This window comes from Choloepus didactylus, chromosome 2 (genome assembly GCF_015220235.1).
Source record: "Choloepus didactylus isolate mChoDid1 chromosome 2, mChoDid1.pri, whole genome shotgun sequence".
In the NCBI taxonomy this organism is placed as follows: domain Eukaryota; kingdom Metazoa; phylum Chordata; class Mammalia; order Pilosa; family Megalonychidae; genus Choloepus; species Choloepus didactylus.
This window is the reverse complement of record NC_051308.1, coordinates 234,299,387-234,317,460: the sequence shown is the minus strand read 5'-3', so window position 1 is coordinate 234,317,460 and position 18,074 is coordinate 234,299,387. Positions and strand designations below refer to the sequence as shown.

At 40.9% G+C, this 18,074-nt stretch overlaps 1 protein-coding gene across 10 annotated transcripts in view; it reads left to right on the top strand.

Annotated features, from left to right (window-relative positions):
• Positions 1-18,074, top strand: part of FHAD1 (forkhead associated phosphopeptide binding domain 1) — a 174,446-nt gene that overhangs the window by 88,317 nt on the left and 68,055 nt on the right. For 9 of the 10 annotated variants that reach the window (XR_005215504.1, XM_037828468.1, XM_037828463.1 and 6 more), the window contains exons 8-11: positions 6,070-6,200; positions 9,027-9,116; positions 10,272-10,376; positions 15,509-15,616. Coding sequence is in view for 9 of the 10 variants with exons in the window: in XM_037828468.1 (XP_037684396.1) it covers positions 6,070-6,200; positions 9,027-9,116; positions 10,272-10,376; positions 15,509-15,616 (434 nt within the window). In the remaining variant the exon portion in view is untranslated. The remainder of the gene's footprint in view (positions 1-6,069; positions 6,201-9,026; positions 9,117-10,271; positions 10,377-15,508; positions 15,617-18,074) is intronic. The other variant, XM_037828462.1, reaches the window with a different exon arrangement.

Here is an 18,074-nt window from a genome sequence, read left to right as displayed (position 1 = left end):
AGGACACTTGGAATGTTTCTATCTCTTGGCAATTGTGAACAACGCTGCTATGAACATCAGTAGAAATATCTGTTCATGTCATTGCTTTCAGATCTTCTGGGTGTATACTGAGAAGTGGAATTGTTGTATCGCAGGGTAATTCAATATCTAGTTTTCAGAGATACCATCAAACTGTCTTCCAGAGCAGCTGTACCATTATACATTCCCACAAGCAATGAATAAAAGTTCCAATTTCTCCACATCCTCTCCAGCATTTATTGTTTCCTGTTTGTAAATGGCAGCCATTCTTATTGGTGTGAGATGGTATCTCATTGTGGTTTTGATTTGCATTTCCCTAATAGCTAGTGAAAATGAACGTTTTTTCATGTGCTTTTTAGCCATTTGTATTGCCTCTTCAGAAAAGTACCTTTTCATAACTTCTGCCCATTTTATAATTGGGCTGTCTGTACTACTGTTGGTTGAGTTGTAGGATTTCTTTACAAAGAAAGTCTCTTATCAGATATATGGTTTCCAAATATTTTCTCCCATTGAGTTGGCTGCCTCTTCACCTTTTTGATAGAAGTTTTTTGAGGCACAGAAGCTTTTGATTTTGAGGAGTTCCCATTTATCTATTTTTTTCTTTCATTGCTTGTGCTGTGGGTATAAAGTCTAAGAAGTGACCTCCTAACACTAGGTCTTCAAGATGTTTCCCTACATTATCTTCTAGGAATTTTAGGGTATTGTCCTTATATTGAGGTCTTTGATCCACTTTGAGTAATTTTTGTATGGAGTGTGAGGTAGGGGTCCTCTTTCATTCTTTTGGGTATGGCTCTCCAGTTCTCCTAGCCCCATTTGTTGAAGAGACTTTTCCATCCCAGTTCAGTGGATTTGGAGGCCTTATTAAAAATCAGTCAACTGTATATCTGGAGGTCTGTTTCTGGACTTTCAATTTGATGCCATTGATGAATATATCTATCTTTATGCCAATACCATGCTGTTTTGACCACTGTAGCTTTATAGTAGGCTTCAAAGTCTGGAAGTGTAAGTCCTACCACTTCGTTCTTTTTTAGAATGTTTTTAGCAATTCAAGGCCCCTTTCCCTTCCAAATAAATTTGATAACTAGCTTTTCCAAGTCTGCAAAGTAGGTTGCGGGAATTTTTATTGGAATTGCGGTGAATCTGTAGATCAGTTTGGGTAGAATTGACATCTTAACAAATTTAGTCTTCCTATCCATGAGCACAGAATATTTTTCCACCTATTTAAATACTTTTTTTTTTTAGTAAAATTTTATAATTTTCTGTGTAGAGATCTTTTACATCCTTGATTAAGTTTATTCATAGGTACTTGATTTTTTTAGTTGTTATTGTGAATGGAATTTTTTTTTGATTGCCTCTTCAGTTACATCATGACTAGTGTATAGGAACATTACTGTTTAATGTGCATTAATCTTATATCTTGCCACTCTGCTGAATTTGTTTATTAGCTCAAGTAGCTTTGTGGTCGAGTTCTCAGGATTTTCCAAATATAAGATCATATCATCTGCAAATAATGGCATTTTTACTTCTTCCTTTCCAGTTTGGATACCTTTTATATCTTTGTCTTGGAGAATTGCTCTGGCTAGAACTTCTAGCACAATGTTGAATAACAGTGGTGACAGCGGGCATCCTTGTCTCATTCCTGATCTTAGGGGGAAGGCTTTCAGCCTCTCACCATTGAGTATTATGCTAGCTGTGGGTTTTTCATATATGCCCTTTATCATATTGAGAAAGGTTCCCTTAATTCATACCTTTTGAAGTGTTTTTATCAAAAAGGATGTTGAACTTTGTCAAATGCTTTTTCAGCATCTATCGAGATGATCATTTGATTTTTCCCTTTCAATTTGTTAACGTGTTGAATTACATTGATTGATTTTCTTATGTTGAACTACCCTTGCATGCCAGGAATGAACCCCACTTGGTCGTGGTGTATAATTCTTTTAATGTGCCTTTGGACTCAATTTGCAAGTATTTTGTTTAGGATTTTTGCATCTATATTCATTAAGGAGATTGCCCTGTAGTTTTCCTTTTTTGTAATATCTTTATCTGGTTTTGGTATAAGAGTGATATTAGCTTCATAAAATGGATTAGGTAGTGTTCCTTTTTCTTCAATTTTTTTAAAGTGTTTGCTCAGGAATGCTGTCGATTCTTTTGGGAAAGTTTGGTAAAATTCCCCTGTGAAGCCATCTGGCCCTGGGCATTTATTTGTAGGTAGGTTTTTGATGACTGATTGGATCTCTTTGCTTGTGATTGGTTTGTTGAGGTCTTCTTTTTCTTCTTGGGTCAGTCTAGGTTGTTCATCTGTTTCCAGGAAATTGTCCATTTCCTCTGAATTGTCTAGCTTGTTGGCATACAGTTTTTCATAGTATCCTCTTATGATTTTTTTATTTCTTCAGGATCTGTAGTAATTATCCTCTTCTCATTTCTTATTCTGTTCATTTGGGTCTTCTCTCTTTTTTACTTTGTCAGTCTAGCTAAGGGTCTGTCAATCTTGTTGAACTTCTCAAAGAACCAACTTTTGGTTTTATTTATTCTATTTTTGTTGTTGTTGTTTTTGTTCTCCAGCTCATTTATTTCTGTTTTAATCATCTTTGTTATTTCTTTTTGTCTACTTGCTTTAAGATTGGTTTGCTGATCATTCTCTAGCCTCTTCAGTTGTTTGGTTAGTTATTTGGTTTTAGCTGTTTCTTGCTTTTTGATATATGCATTTAGAGCTATAAATTTTCCTCACCACCTTTGCTACATCCCACAGGTTTTGATATGTTGTATTCTCATTTTCATTTATCTCTTGATAATTGCCAATTTCTCTTGCAATTTCTTCTTTGACCCACTGGTTGTTTAGGAGTGTGTTGTTTAACCTCCACATATTTGTGAAAGATCTGGTTCTTTGGTAATTGTTGATTTCTAGTTATATTCCATTACAGTCAGAGAATGTGCTTTGAATAATTTCAATCTTTTTAAATTTATTAAGATTTGTTTTGTGCCCCAGCATATGATCTATCCTGGAGAACATTCCATGGACACTAGAGAAGAATGTATATCCTGGTACTTTGGGTTGTAAAGATCTATATATGTCTGTTAAGTCTAATTCATTTATCATATTGTTTAGGTTCTCAGTTTCCTCATTGGGCCTCTGTCTAGTTGCTCTATCTATAGAAGAGAGTGGTGTATTGAAGTCTCCCACTATTATTGTACATGTGTCTATTGCTCTCTTCAGTTTAGCCAATGTTTGTCTCATGTATTTTGGAGGTCCTTGATTGGGAGCATAAACATTTATGATGGTTATTTCTTCTTGGTGAAATATCCCTTTTATTAATATATAGAGTCCTTCTTTGTCTTTTATGACATTGTTCTAGTTTGCTAATGCTGCTGGAATGCAAAACACCAGAGATGGATTGGCTTTTATAAAAGGGAGGTTTATTTGGTTACACTGTTACAGTCTTAAGGCCATAAAGTGTCCAAGATAACACATCAGCAATTGGGTACCTTCACTGGAGGATGCCCAATGGTGTCCGGAAAACCTCTGTTAGCTGGGAAGGCATGTGGCTGGCATCTGCTCCAAAGTTCTGGTTTCAAAATGGCTTTCTCCCTGGATGTTCCTCACTAGGCTGCAGTTCCTCAAAAATGTCACTCTTAGTTGCTCTCAGGGCATATGTCCTCTCTTAGCTTCTCCGGAGCAAAAGTCTGCTTTCAATGGCCATCTTCAAACTGTCTCTCATCTGCAGCTACTCTCTCACCTTCTGTGCATTCTTCAAAGTGTCCCTCTTGGCTGTAGCTCCCCTTCAAAATGTCACTCTCAGCTGCACTGAGTTCCTTCTGTTTGTCAGCTCATTTGTATGGCTCCAGTGATTTAATTTAGACCTACCCTGAATGGGTGGGGTAACACCTCCATGGAAATTATCCAGTCAGAGTCATCACCCACAGTTGGGTGGGGTGCATCTCCTTGGAAACACTCAAAGAATTAAAATCTAATCAACACTGATACCTCTGCCCACACAAGATTATATCAAAGATAATGGAGTTTGGGGGGGCATAATACATTCAAACTGGCACAGACATCTTTACATTTAGAGTCTATTTTGTCCGATATTAGTATAGCTACCCCAACTTTCTTTTGGTTGCAGTTTGTGTAGAATATTTTTTTCCATCCTTTCACTTTCGGTCTCTTTGTGTCACAGGGTCTAAGATGAGTCTCTTGTAAACAGCATATTGATGGGTCATACTTTTTAATCTATTCTACCAGACTGTATCTTTTAATTGGAGAATTTAATCCATTCACATTCAGATTTATTACTGTGAAGGAAGTTATTGAACCAGCCATCTTATCCTTTGGTTTTTAGTTGTTAGGTCTATTTTTTTCCCTGTCTCTCTTTTTTTCCTGTAAGTTACCCTTACTAATGTTCTTCTGTTCTGTGCTCATCTCCAGACCACTCTCTTTCTTTTTTTTTTCCAACTGGCAGAGCCCCCTTTAGTATTTCTTGCAGGGCAGGTCTCTTGTTAACAAATTCTCTCAGCATTTGTTTGTCTGTGAAAATTTTAAACTCACTCTCAATTTTGAAGGACAGCTTTGCTGGATAAAGAATTCTTAGCTGGCAATTTTTCTCTTTCAGGATCTTAAGTATGTCATATCATTGCCTTCTCACCTCCATGGTGCCCGCTGAATAGTCAGTTTTTAGTCTTATGTGGCTTCCCTTATATGTGGTGAATTGCTTCTCTCTTGCTGCTTTCAGCACTGTCTCCTTCTCTTCAGCATTTGACAATGTAATCAGTATGTCTCAGAGTAGGTTTATTTGGATTTATTCTATTTGGAGTTCATTGGGCATCTTTGATTTGCATATCTATGTCATTTAGAAGGTTTAGGAAGTTTTCCTCAACTATGTCTTGAAACATTCTTCCTAGCCCTTTATCTTTCTCTTCTCCTTCTGGGACACCCATGATTCTTACATTTGTTCACTTCATGTTGACTATCATTTCTCTGAGATCCATTTCCAATTTTTTTCCCATTTGTTCTTTGTGTGCTCAAATTCAATTATCTGTCCTCAAGTTCATTTATCCTTTCTTCTTCCTCTTCACATCTACTATTGTGTGTCTCTAGTATATTTTAAATTTGATCCACAGGGTCTTTTATTTCCATAAGGTCTGCTATTTTTTTTTATTTACTCTTTCAAATTCTTCTTTTTGCTATTGTAGAGTCTACTTAATTTCCTTTATGTCCTTAACCATCTTGTTGAAGTTGTTTTGGAGATTTGTTTGTACTTCTTTAATTGCTCCAAATTTTGAGTCTCTTCTGGTTTTTTGATTTGTTCATTTGGCTTATCCATGTCTTCTAGATTCTTCAAATGCTTTATAATTTTCTATTGACTTCGGGGCATTTGCTTGTTTTCATAGGGTTATTTTGGGAAATGCAGGATTATTTGAGTATTTGTATACAATTTGGTAAAGCTATAGCTTGCTAGAGTGCAGTTTTCCAATCCTACCAGCAGGTGTTCTTTACTCAGAACCCCACCATTATGTCTTGTACACATATCATATCATCTAACCCGTATAATCACCCTGTGGGGTACATACAGTGGAAGGTTAAATAACTTGCCCATGATCACCTGACTAATGAGTGGTAGAGATGGGTTCCAAACACAGATGAGTATGAATCCATCCACACTGCTTCCAACATGACCCCTTCTGCCGCAGGTCCATCTCTTGACTTCTGGAGAACTCTTTCCTGGTCCTTCTCTCTGTTGGGCCTTTGTTCCCTGACTCTGCTTCTCTTAGTTCTGCAGGGCCTATGCCCACAAAGGCCTCCAAAGGCCTTTCCTGCCCCTGCCGATATTCACTGACTTTTCCTTCACACTCACCAAGACTTTAAACCAATGCTGTTCAGTGGATATTGGTCTCATTCCCATTCCAACTTCCAGGATCCCTGGGGACAGCACCACACAGAGCACCAGGTGTGACCGGGCTCAGAAGGGGCCATCTGCAAATTGGTGGGCAGGTGGTAGTGATGGCGGGAATTCTTTTTGCCTCTTTGACCTATATGAGTCCTTTTTTTTTTCATAGAGATGGTGTCATCTTTGCAAAAAGACATGCTAGAAAGGAATGAGCAAGTTCATAACCTAGAACAGGAGGTGAATCAACTAAAAAGTCAGAACAAAGAAAAGGACCATCAGCTGGAAGCTCTTAATGCCAGAGTGAGTGTCAGCACCTTCAGTCATCCTCCTGCAGCCGTCGGGGAAAGCAAATAAAGTGGGGTCACAGTATATACCCATGTACCTTGGGCCCTGAGTTTACATTTTACTCCCTCCTCTCATGTCAGATGAGACCAGTGGCCAAGGGCATAAGGAGGATAGCTGCCAGATGGGACCAAAGCATGAAATTCCCACCTGGAAGACAGCATGTGGCCAAGTTCTCCTCTGTAGCTTTGCAAAGAAGAATGCATCTGACCCAGAATGAGCAAGATGTAGATTCAAATCCAGCAAACATTTTCTAATGCCTATTATAAATTGGGTTGCTTAATCCCAGCAACAAACTCATCTTAAGCATGTATTCACATTGCAAAGGCTTAATATTGAAACTGAGTAAAATCCCACTGTGGGCAAGTAGGGCCACCACAATCACCCAGTCACTATAACATTTCCATAGTTACCTTTAAAGCAGAATGCCTGAATGTTCAGATGCAGACGTACAGGCCTTCATTTCTTCCCTTAGACTTCTATGTATGTAAGAATTCCTCTGTATAATATGAACCTTTTAGACAAGCTAAGTGCTTTTAAAATGTAATTTTGACAATTTGCAATTTTTGCTTTCAGTGCTGGCTTTTTTAGAATCTTGATCCTCTAAGATCTGTATGCTTTGCCTCTTTTGATGAGTCAAGATAAAACCCAGTAGCTTTCATCTCAAGTGGTAACTGAAAGAGTCATGGTGGCCACCTGATTGATTAGTTATGTCTGCATTGGCGCTGGCGAGGGAGTAGTTGGGCTCACATCATTATTTTCAGATCTTGAGGGTCCAAGGAAAAGGCAGAAGAAGTAACATGGGATGCTTATTACAATACCCAGTTTGGAGCTGGTGAAAGGCAGAGCACAAGCTTTGGGGTCAGACAGACCAGGGTCCAGTCCCAGAGCTTTCTTTCCTTCTCTTTTTCTCCCCCCAGATCTTTCTTGTATTGTAACTTATTTGGACTCAATTTCTTCATCTGTGAAATGGGGATAACAAAAGCATTTTTTGAGAAGTAGAAGACTGATTTTAATTGTGCTCTTCTGCCTCTTCACCTGGTCAGTCACCTCTCCCAGCCTTATACATTCATTTTTCCTGAGCAGATTGATTTCCTAGGGGTGTGTGTGTGTGTGTGTGTGTGTGTGTGTGTGTGTGTGTTGGAGAAGGGGGTGGGTTGTAGAGCTGATGCAAGGTGCAAGAAATATAGAAGAATACCACCTGGTTGGCTATTCTACTCCTTAGATGCAGATGCATTGGGTTTGTTTTTGTAACCATTTTCCCATTCTTGTTAACCCTGGGTAGACCCCCTTCTTCTCTAGCCTGTGCCCACCATTAGCACAGGTCAACTTGTCAATTCATCACCACAGGACGCTATCTGTGAACATTTAAAATGCCTGTCTTTAAAAAAATCACATGACATATGGGTTCATTTTTTTAAAATAACTAGATAATATGGAAAAACAAAATGAAATCGGAGAAAAAACATCCTGAGAAACCAATGTTAATATTTTAATGTCTATTCTTCCAGTCTTCTTTCTATATATTACCTATGAATAAATATATATACTTAACAAAATGAATTTATCCCATACTATTTTTTAAAACTTTAAATACTGTTTTTCCGTGTTAATAAGTAAATGCTCCTATCATTGGTTTTAAAAACTATGTAAATCTGATAATGCGTTAGAATTTTGTTGTTTTGTAGATTAGTAAAAGTGCATTCCCCCAAATACATGCTTTCCTTCATAACTAGGTGTAAAAATCATGTGTTGCAGCTTTACAGTTTTTTAAATATTTTAGATATTCTTAAACTCTGACCCCTCTTAACATCACTGTCTTGCCAGCTGACCAACACTGTAACTTGATTAATACAGACTCCCTTTACCTCACCTTCACAGACATGTGCTTCCTCTGTTGCTTTTCCTAAGAATGTTCCTTGGGGTCTGTGAAGTTCTATAACTCAGCGCTAGTGCTAACAATATTCTGTACATCCTACACATTGGCAAGAACACAATGTTGGACCTTTGACCCACTAGAACCAAATTTTTTAAATTGACAGTTGCAGAACTGTGGAGTGTTTTTACATTGATCTTTTGCTAATGAAATTAGCAGTATGTTTTGCATGTATGACTTAATCCTTGAATCATTAAAAAAAAAAAAGCTACATAATATTCTCTGGTGCACATGCAATGTAACAAACCAGTGCCTTTTGTTGGACCCTTGGGTTGTTTCTAGTTTTCTCTAATGGCGTTGACAGTCCCATGATGAACATCCTGGAACCTACAGATTTGCCAATTTCCCCAATCCTTGTCCTTGGGTTGCATTCCTGAAATGGAATTTCTAGGTCAAAAAGAAGGCACATTGGTGTGTTCTTCATGCCTATTGCCAAATTGCCCTCCAGAAAGGCTGCTCCATTTGCACTCCCAGGCCCAGGGCTGCTAGGTCTTTGAGAAATGACTTTTATAAACCACTAAGAACCAGTGCCTCCCCTAAAAGCCACTCTGCCAATCACAGAGAGCCCCATCCCTCCACCCAGCACTCTGTGAAGCTGGATTTCCCTGTGGTTTGGGTGACTGGCTTTGGGAGGAAGAATTTAGAGGTTTATTCCTCAGAACTCATGAGAGGACTGAACTAGGAACTACTGCATGCGCCTCAGACACAGTGAGCCCCCCGCTCAGAATTTGGGCGTTGATTGGCTTAAAGAGCAGGAAGTGCCCTCAGGGGCAGATGTGGGAACTTGGAACCCCCAGACAAGACCATACAGCCAACTTAGGCCTCTTTCTTTGTCCCTTTTATTACAGTGCTCAGCGCTGAAAGAAGAGTTAAAGAAGGAGGAAGCTCAGAAGGAGCACAGGGAAGCCCAAGAGAAAGAGTTAAAACTCTGCAAAACTGTGAGTTGAACCTCTTCGTTAGTAGGGGTCCACAGAAGAGCTTGACTTGGACCTTTGAGGCATTGGTGGGATTTGGGGCCCATTAGAAAGAATAGATGTCTGGGTTTTTTGTTAGTTTTTTTAATGTTGCCTCATAATTCTTGGATTTTCTGCCTCTAGCCTCAAGGAGGAGTCGGGGGGAAAGGCCACAGAAAACACGCTGTCCTGGGATTCTCTGGGCACTGGGCTGTCCCCCCTTTATGGGGCTTCCTCTGGGGCTGGACTGGGGTTGGACGGGGTGGGGGTGGCCTGCAGGCCACCACATGCGGCTACCAGTTCATTCTGCTCCCCCACCCCTGGACCTGTGATTCCCAAACTTTTATGTTCTGCCATCACAAATTTGGTCATAGCCATCTGCACTATCATTGATTTACCATCCTTATTTAAGTCAATTCTTGTATTTTTATTTGAATGAATCAATTTTACACCAATTCTTAAAAAGAAAACAAAAAGGAAAAGAAAAGGTATCATTTGTTTTATATAGATTCCTTATACAAAGATTATATAGATTCCATATATAATATATAAAATCATATATATATTCTTTCATAAAATTAATACAATGAAAATACGACCATTAAAATTAAAATGTTAATTCCCTATGCAACCTGCCTATCACCAGACTCGCATTTTCCGTTCATTGGGAAGCACAAGCTGGAATGCTCCACTTCAGGAACGTTTTTATTCCCTGCTTCAAATGGAAAAAAAGAAACAGTTCATTGTTCTTTTCTTCCGAATTGGGCCATTGTGTCCTCCAAACAGTTTGCTCTTGTTTAGATTGATCTCAAAAATATATTCCAAGGGACAGGCTCCTAATGAGGTAATGGATATCTTGTGGTATTTAACTCAAGATCTGCGCTGATTTTCAAAAGAAACTCATTACTTTCCCTTATCCAGCACTTTTAATACATTATTTGAAAAGGGGCGGGGGGGAGCCTACATTGCCTTAAATATGTAGCATTTTCCCCTAGGGAGGGAATTAGACCAGCTAATTCCAGGTCTCCACCTCAAGGACCCGGATGAACTGGGCTGCAAGGATTCAGACCTGTCAGCCCAGAAACGGGCTTCTGCTTCTCCTCGAGGAAGCTGACTTCCCCGTTGTTGACATTCTTTCAGCAAATCCAAGACATGGAGCAAGAAATAAAGAAGCTCGAGGAGGAGCTGAGGAACAGTTGCACTGAGCAGAACATGATCTCCAAGACGCTGCGAGAAAAGAGCAAGGTAGGGGTCCGCGCTGAGCGCTACGGGCCGCGCTGCGCACGCATCTTCTCCGTCAGTGCTCACAGCGACCCCGCGTGGTCGCGACGGTTATTAACCCCCGTCTCCGCGGAGGCAGCTGGGGCTCCCGGAGGCCAAGGAAGTCACCCCATAAAGTCCTGGTGGCCGAACTCGAATCCGGGTCCGTCTGACTCCAAAGCGTCCGTGTGTAACTCCTGCTCCAGGAATCTGTCCCTTGCTTTTTTTTTTTTTTCTTTTTTTTCTTAGTGAGCCCTCCCCACCTCTAGACTACAGTGGATGTGGTTGCTTAATTATATTTATACTTCCTTCTCACCATGGGAAAACACTTCTATGTGCATACTCCCAGACCTGCACTATCCATCACCGGTGATCACCAGCCACATGTGGCTGTTTAAATTTAAATTAATTACAAGCAAATAAAATGTAAAATTCAGTTCCTCTGCCGCACTAGCCACATTTCCAGTGTTCAGCGGCCATGTGTGGCCAGTGGTAGTGCGCTGGACAGCCTACATATAGAACCCTTCCACCACTCAGAAAGTTCTAGTGTTCCAACCCAATGGTGAGTGACCTCTTTTGACAGTATGGCCAATCAAGGAGATATAAAATATGATTTATGGGTCACATTTTTAAAAAATTTAAACTGAGAATATCTTTAATGGTCCTCAGGGGCAGGGACAGAATCCATATTCTTTCAAATTGGGTCATCTATTATAGCTGAAAAGACTGTTGCCATTGAGAAAACTGAAACTATTTTAAGAGTAAACCTAAATGACAGAGGAATTCTGAGGGGAATTGCTCATGGATGATCTGAGAAATAAAGGCAAATGATCCAATATTTTCTCCAATTTATAATTAATCTGATAGGTAGAATGATTTCCAGAAGTTGAAACTGACCACTCAAACCTCACAAGCTAAAATTTGTAATAGACAAGAAACTGTCTCAAGAGTCACGTCTTGTTGGTAATGTTGAAGACTGCAAAAGTTGCCCAGGCATAGCAGACTTGGCAGAAATAATGAACACAAAATAAAACCAACAGCTAAACCACCAGAGTAAATTTGGTGTTGCTAAAATGCTAGAGAAGAATCAAATATTCTTTTAAAAAATTAAATTTGCACAATATAATCTGGGATAAAATGGATTTTGTAGAAACAAGGGCTATAAACACACAAAGACAGAGTTATGATTGGTAAAAATTTGATATGGACCAGAAAAAGTTGCAGATGATACAACTCCTAATTGTAAAATTTACCCAGAAAATAATTGATCCCAAAAATAATAATTTTAGGAGAATAATAAATGGAAATGGAAGTATTTGAAAATCTATTAAACCATTGATTTAAGAAACTTCACTCTGGAAAATACTTTGTCAGTGAAAAGGAACATACTTTGGTATATATTTTATTAAGATAGTTGTAGTCTGGAATGTGGAATCAAACTGCTCTCTGAGCTATAAATTTTCCTCTAAGCAAGGCTTTAGCTGCATTCCACACATTTTAGTATATAGTATTTTCATTATTATTCAGATCAACAAATTTTCCAAATTGCATTGAAATTTCTTCTTTAACCCATGGGTAATTTAGAAGTTATTTCCCAGTTTCTAAATATATGGAGATGTTCTGTTTTCATTATTGTTATTGATTTCTAGCTGAATTGCACTGTGGTCAGAGACGATTGCATGACTTCCTCTGACGTTTTCTGAGACTTGTTTTATGACCCCGTATGTGATCAACTTTAGTGTTCCATGTGAGCACTTGAAAAGAATGTGTATTCTGCAGTCACTGGGTTCGGTATTCTATATATGTTCATTTGATCAAGTTTGTCAATGATATTGTTAAAAACTTTAATGTTCTTAATCATTTTTTGTCTGTTATTGAGAGGTATGTGTTTTTTAAAAGAATGCATTATATTTATTGTGGATTTGTCTATTTTTAATATTGTCAATTTTTGCTTTATATATTTTGGTGCTATGTTACTAGGTACACATAAATTTAGAATTGTAATACTTCCTGTTGAATCAAACTTTTGATCATCATGAAATGTACCTCTTCATCTCTAGTAGCATTATCCCTTAAATTCTACTTTATCATTAATATAACTTAATCAGCTGCACTAGCTTTCTTTTGGTTAGAGATTTCATAGCATATCTTTTTTCATACTTTTTCTGTCAATTTTTGTTTTCATTTTAGACATATCCCTTGTAAACAGCATATAGTTTGATAATCTTTGTCTTTTAGACCATTTACATATAATGTAATTCCTGATATATTTGGGGTTTAAATTTACTCTGTCACAGTGCTAGTTGCACCACCTGTGCTATGTTCCTTTTCTCTCTTTTCTTGACTTTGTTCAAGTTGATGGTTTTCTATCATTCCAGTTTTTCCCCTCTATTAGCTTGGAAATTTTTCACTCTTTTTCTATTCTTTTTAGAAATAGTAAGATAATAGCATGCATCCTTGACTTACCAAAAATCCAGTATTAACTGCTAATTATATGGACAATGCAATGATGTTAGAACATTTTAACTTCATCTACCCTCTCCAAGATTATATGTCATTGTTTTCATTTTCTAAACTTCTTTCTATATTTAAAACCCCAAAAGATACTATTAGTATTTTTACACAGTCAACATTCATTTATATTTATCCACATATTACCTTTCTGTTGCCCATCTTTCCTACCTCTCCAGCCGTCCATCAGGGATCATTTTTCTTCTTCCTGAAGAACACCCTTTAGTGTTTTCCTTCAGTGTGGCTCTGCTGATGACAAATTCTCTCAGATATGTGAGAGTGTGTGTGTCTGAAAATGTCTATATTTAACCTTCATCCTTGAGACATATTTTGACTGAGCATTGCATTCTACATTGACAATTATTTCCTGACAGTACGCTATAGATAGCATTAAGTACATCATGCCGTTGTCTTTCAGCTTCCATGGTTTCCATTGAGAAGGTAGCTCTAAGTCCCACTGTTGCACCTCTGTTAGCTGTCTTTTTTCTCTGATTGCTTTTAAGATTTTCTTTTCTTTTGTTTTTCAGCCGTTTTTTTAAAATGATTTCTTTAGGTGTGGATTCATTTTTATTTATCCGGTTTTGGGTTCATATAGGCTTCTTGAAACTTTGACTTGGTATTTTCATTAGTTTTGGAGCTCGGTCTATATATTACATAGACAGTGGGAAGTTACTGGAGGCTTTTGATGGGGCACTGATATGATTAAATGTGTGGTTAATGATAGTGAAAATGATAACTACAAACCTTTAATTGCTTTTCATCTTCACAACTCTGTGAGCTAGAAATTATCATTCCCATTTTACAGATGAGACGATTAATACTCATAGTAAAGTAACCAGCCCAAATTCACACAATCAGGAGGTGAGGAAGCCAACACTGGAAGTCAGGTTCATCCAACTCCAACAACAATGACTTAGTAACTAGCCACATGTGGCTATTTAAATTGAAATTATTTAAAATTAGATAAAATTAAAAATTCAATTCCTCAGCCACACAAGCCACATGTCAAGTTCTCAACAGCCAGATGTGGTTGGTGGTTACCATACTGGACATTGCAGATACAGAATATTTCATCACTGCAGAAGGTTCTAGCAGACAGTGCCACTCTGTAGCTTACTGACTCTCACAGTACCATAAAGGATGTACTGGACAGAAATAAGTTAGAGGCACGAAGTCCAGTTATCACAAGTTCTCAGTGCCTGGCCCAGCTTCTTGCACAGGACTGGAGCTCAGCAGCTCTCTGATAACTGATTGCAGTGACAAGGGCCACTCCGCTGACAGTGGTGTTGGGAGTGGAGTGGAGAAATGGTGTGGCTGTGAGAGATGGAGCAGGGGCAGCAGCTGAAGGTGGCCCTGAGGGTTTGGAATGGGGGATGGGGAGGCCATTCATTGATATGGGGAACACAGATAAGGGCTGTGCTTTTAGCCCTTATCTATAGACTTGGGACTTTGAACTCTTTTAGCTGTTGCTTTTAAGGCATATGAAAAAGTACGGAAGTAGAAGTCAGAGCATGTTTAGACCGAGAATTATTGTATAGTGAAACTAAGGCCCAGAGAGGTTCCATGACTTTTCCAAGGTAATAAGAGCCAGAGGCTCTTTCCATTGTCCCACACTCCCCAGAAGAAAGCTGAATGGGACTTTTTGGGGTTTTTCGTGACATCTGCATGATCCCTCCTCAGTGCCCTAATAAATAACTTGTAAAGTTGTTTCAGCACAAATTCCTTTTGTTTAGGGGAGCTTGACTCATTTCCTGATAGAGGCAGAGCCCTAGGCTCAGCAGGTGCTGTTCAATAAACGTTTATTGGTCAACAAGGAATTGAGCAAACCTTTTGCTGGCCCACGGCACACAAGCAACAGCCGCAGGGATCCATAATGGCCAGCAGAGGGTGGCATTGAACACTCCAAGATCCTCTTGAGTTGACGAATACCAAGCAAGGGGGAATAAAGAGACAAGTTTTCCCACTTTAAATGCCTTCCTTTGCAGGCTGCAATTCTTTAATAGCTGTTGCTTACCAAGCCTCCCAGAGCTGTTTCCATTGGTGAGTGTGCGAATAGTGGTAATGATCAATAGTAACGATAATTACTAAATCAACTCAGTAATAACATTTACCAAGTACCCATTCTGGCCAGTCACTGAGTCACTTATATCATTGGAAAGATGCCGAGTGGTTCCCTGCCCATACTTTACAGATTACAGCAATACCTAACGCACATACAGAGCCCTCCCAAGTGTCAGCACCTTCTAAACCTGTTTAATCCCCGCAATAACTGTGCAGTGGGTACCATTGTCATCATCCCCTTTTGACAGATGAGGATGCTGAGCATGGAGCAGTGAGGTAACTCTCCCAAGGTCACACGGCTTGTTAGGGATGGAGCTGAGATTGTTGCCTGGAGTAGGACAAACAGTCGAGCCTGGGGTGCAGTGTGCGGTCCTTTCCCCAGGGGATCCTGCCTCCACCTCTCAAATCTGTGGTCAGCCACAGGGGCGGCAGCTGTGCCTGCCCCTCCTGGGGCGTCCCCACGCCATCAAACCTCCCTGGGGTCTCTCCCCAGAGTGCATTATGATTGCGTTAGCAGCAAGTGCATCCTTTCATCATCATTTCAGGTGGAAGAGAAACTTCAGGAGGATTCCAGAAGGAAATTGCTTCAGCTGCAAGAAATGGGGAACAGAGAGAGCCTCATTAAAATCAATTTGGAAAGGGCAGTAGGTCAGGTAGGCGTGCCCCAGAGGCCCCTGCGTTGGCCCACCTGCCCCATTGTCTTCCCCTCCCAAGCGGAAGCGGCTGGTGGGGGTGAGAGGGGAGGAAGGCAGCCTGAGGTAGGAGGTCAGACGTGGTTTCGTTCTCTGGTTTATCTCACGGATAGAGGCTCTGTGTGGCTTCTGTGTCCCAGTGGACGTCTCTAAGTAGTTTTTCTTGCTGGGAAGCCCCCCCTGCCAAATTAGTTTGCCCTTGCCCAAGACCCTGGCCAAGCAGCCAACCCTGGTTCAATGCCTCTCCAACCAACCCGCCTTGCAGTTTCCTCTTGGGAAAGACTGGAGCTTCTTGACCCCACTGGTGCTTCCAGCCCTTTCTCCCTAATGTCTTTTGTCCTGACATTTACAATCGCTGACTTTCTTCACAGGCAGTGTCTGTAAGGAAAATTCTCTTTTCTTACTAAAATGAAACCCCAAAATGTCCAAAGTTCGTGCTAGATGGAGAAGTTCCTGGGCACGGCAATGGGCAGGATGTGCCCTGGCAGGTTTGGAGGTGCCATCTCTTCTCTAATGCTCTGGCCCAAGAGTGACCCAGAGGTCCTTCCTGTTACATGTGCACAGCTGGGAGGGCCAAACCTGCAAGCGAGACTTTACCAAAGGCAAATGGGAACCCAAGATGGGAGCACATGATCCTCCAGAATATCCCCCCACCCCCCACCCCAGGGAGAGCTGACCTTGGATCTCCTCCACCAGAGGCCCTCTCCTGACCCCCAGGGCTCTAGGGAACCCATGGAACATTTTATGTGCATGAGTGTTTGTGATTTTTTCTTCCTGGGAGAGAGGACCCACTCTGTCACTCGCTGGATTCTCGGAAGTGTCTGTGAAGTCCCCCAAAAAGTTAGGAACCCCAATCCTTAATCCTTCATGCCACCCAGTCCAGCTCCTGGAGCATATCCACTTGTCTGAGCCTTTACCAGGCCACCAGTACGACCCAAACTTTGTCACAGCACCCTGAAATTCAGAGGCATGAACAAGATAAATAATGTTGTTAACTGTTGTACAGTTTAAAGCCCCTTCAACAAATGTCCACCACTGTCATCCCCCTGTCATTTCTCCTGCCAGGCACCAAGGCCTTCTCAAGGACCCAGAGCCTGCCAATCTGGGCCTCCCTCTGTGCACCTGGGTGACCCCCTTACACTCCCTCCCCTTAGCACACACCTATTGGAGGGCACGGTCTCTGCCACTTACCAACGACCCAAGGTCTTCACTGTGGCTCTGAGCAGAGGCCATCGAGGAGGCATTTTGGAGACGCTGAGACCCCTCCAGGCCTAGTCAAGTGATAGAGGATCAGCCCTTTCTCTGCCACCCCCTTGTCTCCAAGGTTCTGCTCCCTTCTAGGGTTCTACCCTTCCCCAGCCAGTGACTCCAGGGCTGAGCCCATCGCCCAGGAGAATCTGTCCCTCTGCCCTGACCAGTCTTCCCTTCAGGGTGACTCTGGTGGTAATCAGGGGCCTCACTCACAAGGTCCCTCTCCAGGACCTCTTCTTTCAGGACCCTGCCCTGAAACCAGAGGATAACCTCAATTTGGAGAGCCTCAAGCCACCCCAGACCAGTCTGCTTCTGGCAGGATGGCTGCAAAATGTCCTCAGGAGGTTCATCATTTTGTGGACTTGATTTCCTAGAGCTCCCTGGGGTTCAGTGAACTCCTGTGTCTTGGGACCCATTGTGGCCCTATAGTGTCTTCATGGGATTCTTTAGTTTCTTTAACAACCATATTTTGCCAGTGGACCAAAACCCCAGGCCATGGGCTGTCATTCTGATAAATTCCCAGAGAAAGGCAGGCCTCTCTGCTCCAATTTCTGGATGAAATCCAGGACACCTAGGACTTGTACTTTTCTAAGCCCTCACTTAATTTTACTGTGCTCTTCCCTGCACATTAATCTGAAATCACCAGCACCCAGGAGACACTCCATTAAAGCTGGATGAACTGAACTAGGGGACCCTGGCTTTAGCAGATATTCCTGTAGACAGGCCTATCAGTGAACATTTATTGAGCACCTACTGTGTGCCAGACCCTGGAGCAGACTCTAGGGATATAGAGATGGATACGGTAGACATTGTCTCAGGACACTGACACGGTCTAGGGCACAAAATGGCGGAAGAGGGAACATTGTTCTCCCCCAGGCCCGCTCGCTGATTGCACAATTTACCTGGGCTGACAGCCTCAATATTTATTTCACTGTCTGCTGCCAACCTAGCAATTACGAAGAGCATTCCTGGCCACAGACTGCCCATTGGATAATTGGCAGCAAGCACCTCTTCTGATGGCTCAAGATGTGTGTGTGTTGACCAAGTATACCAGTTGGCTTAGGGGGCTTGCCTAAAAATTAATTAAAACCTGCTGTTCCCTTTTCTTCTGTGGGCATTGCCACTTCCAGTGAGAGGTAAAGATTTCAATAACACGTAATGACTGATA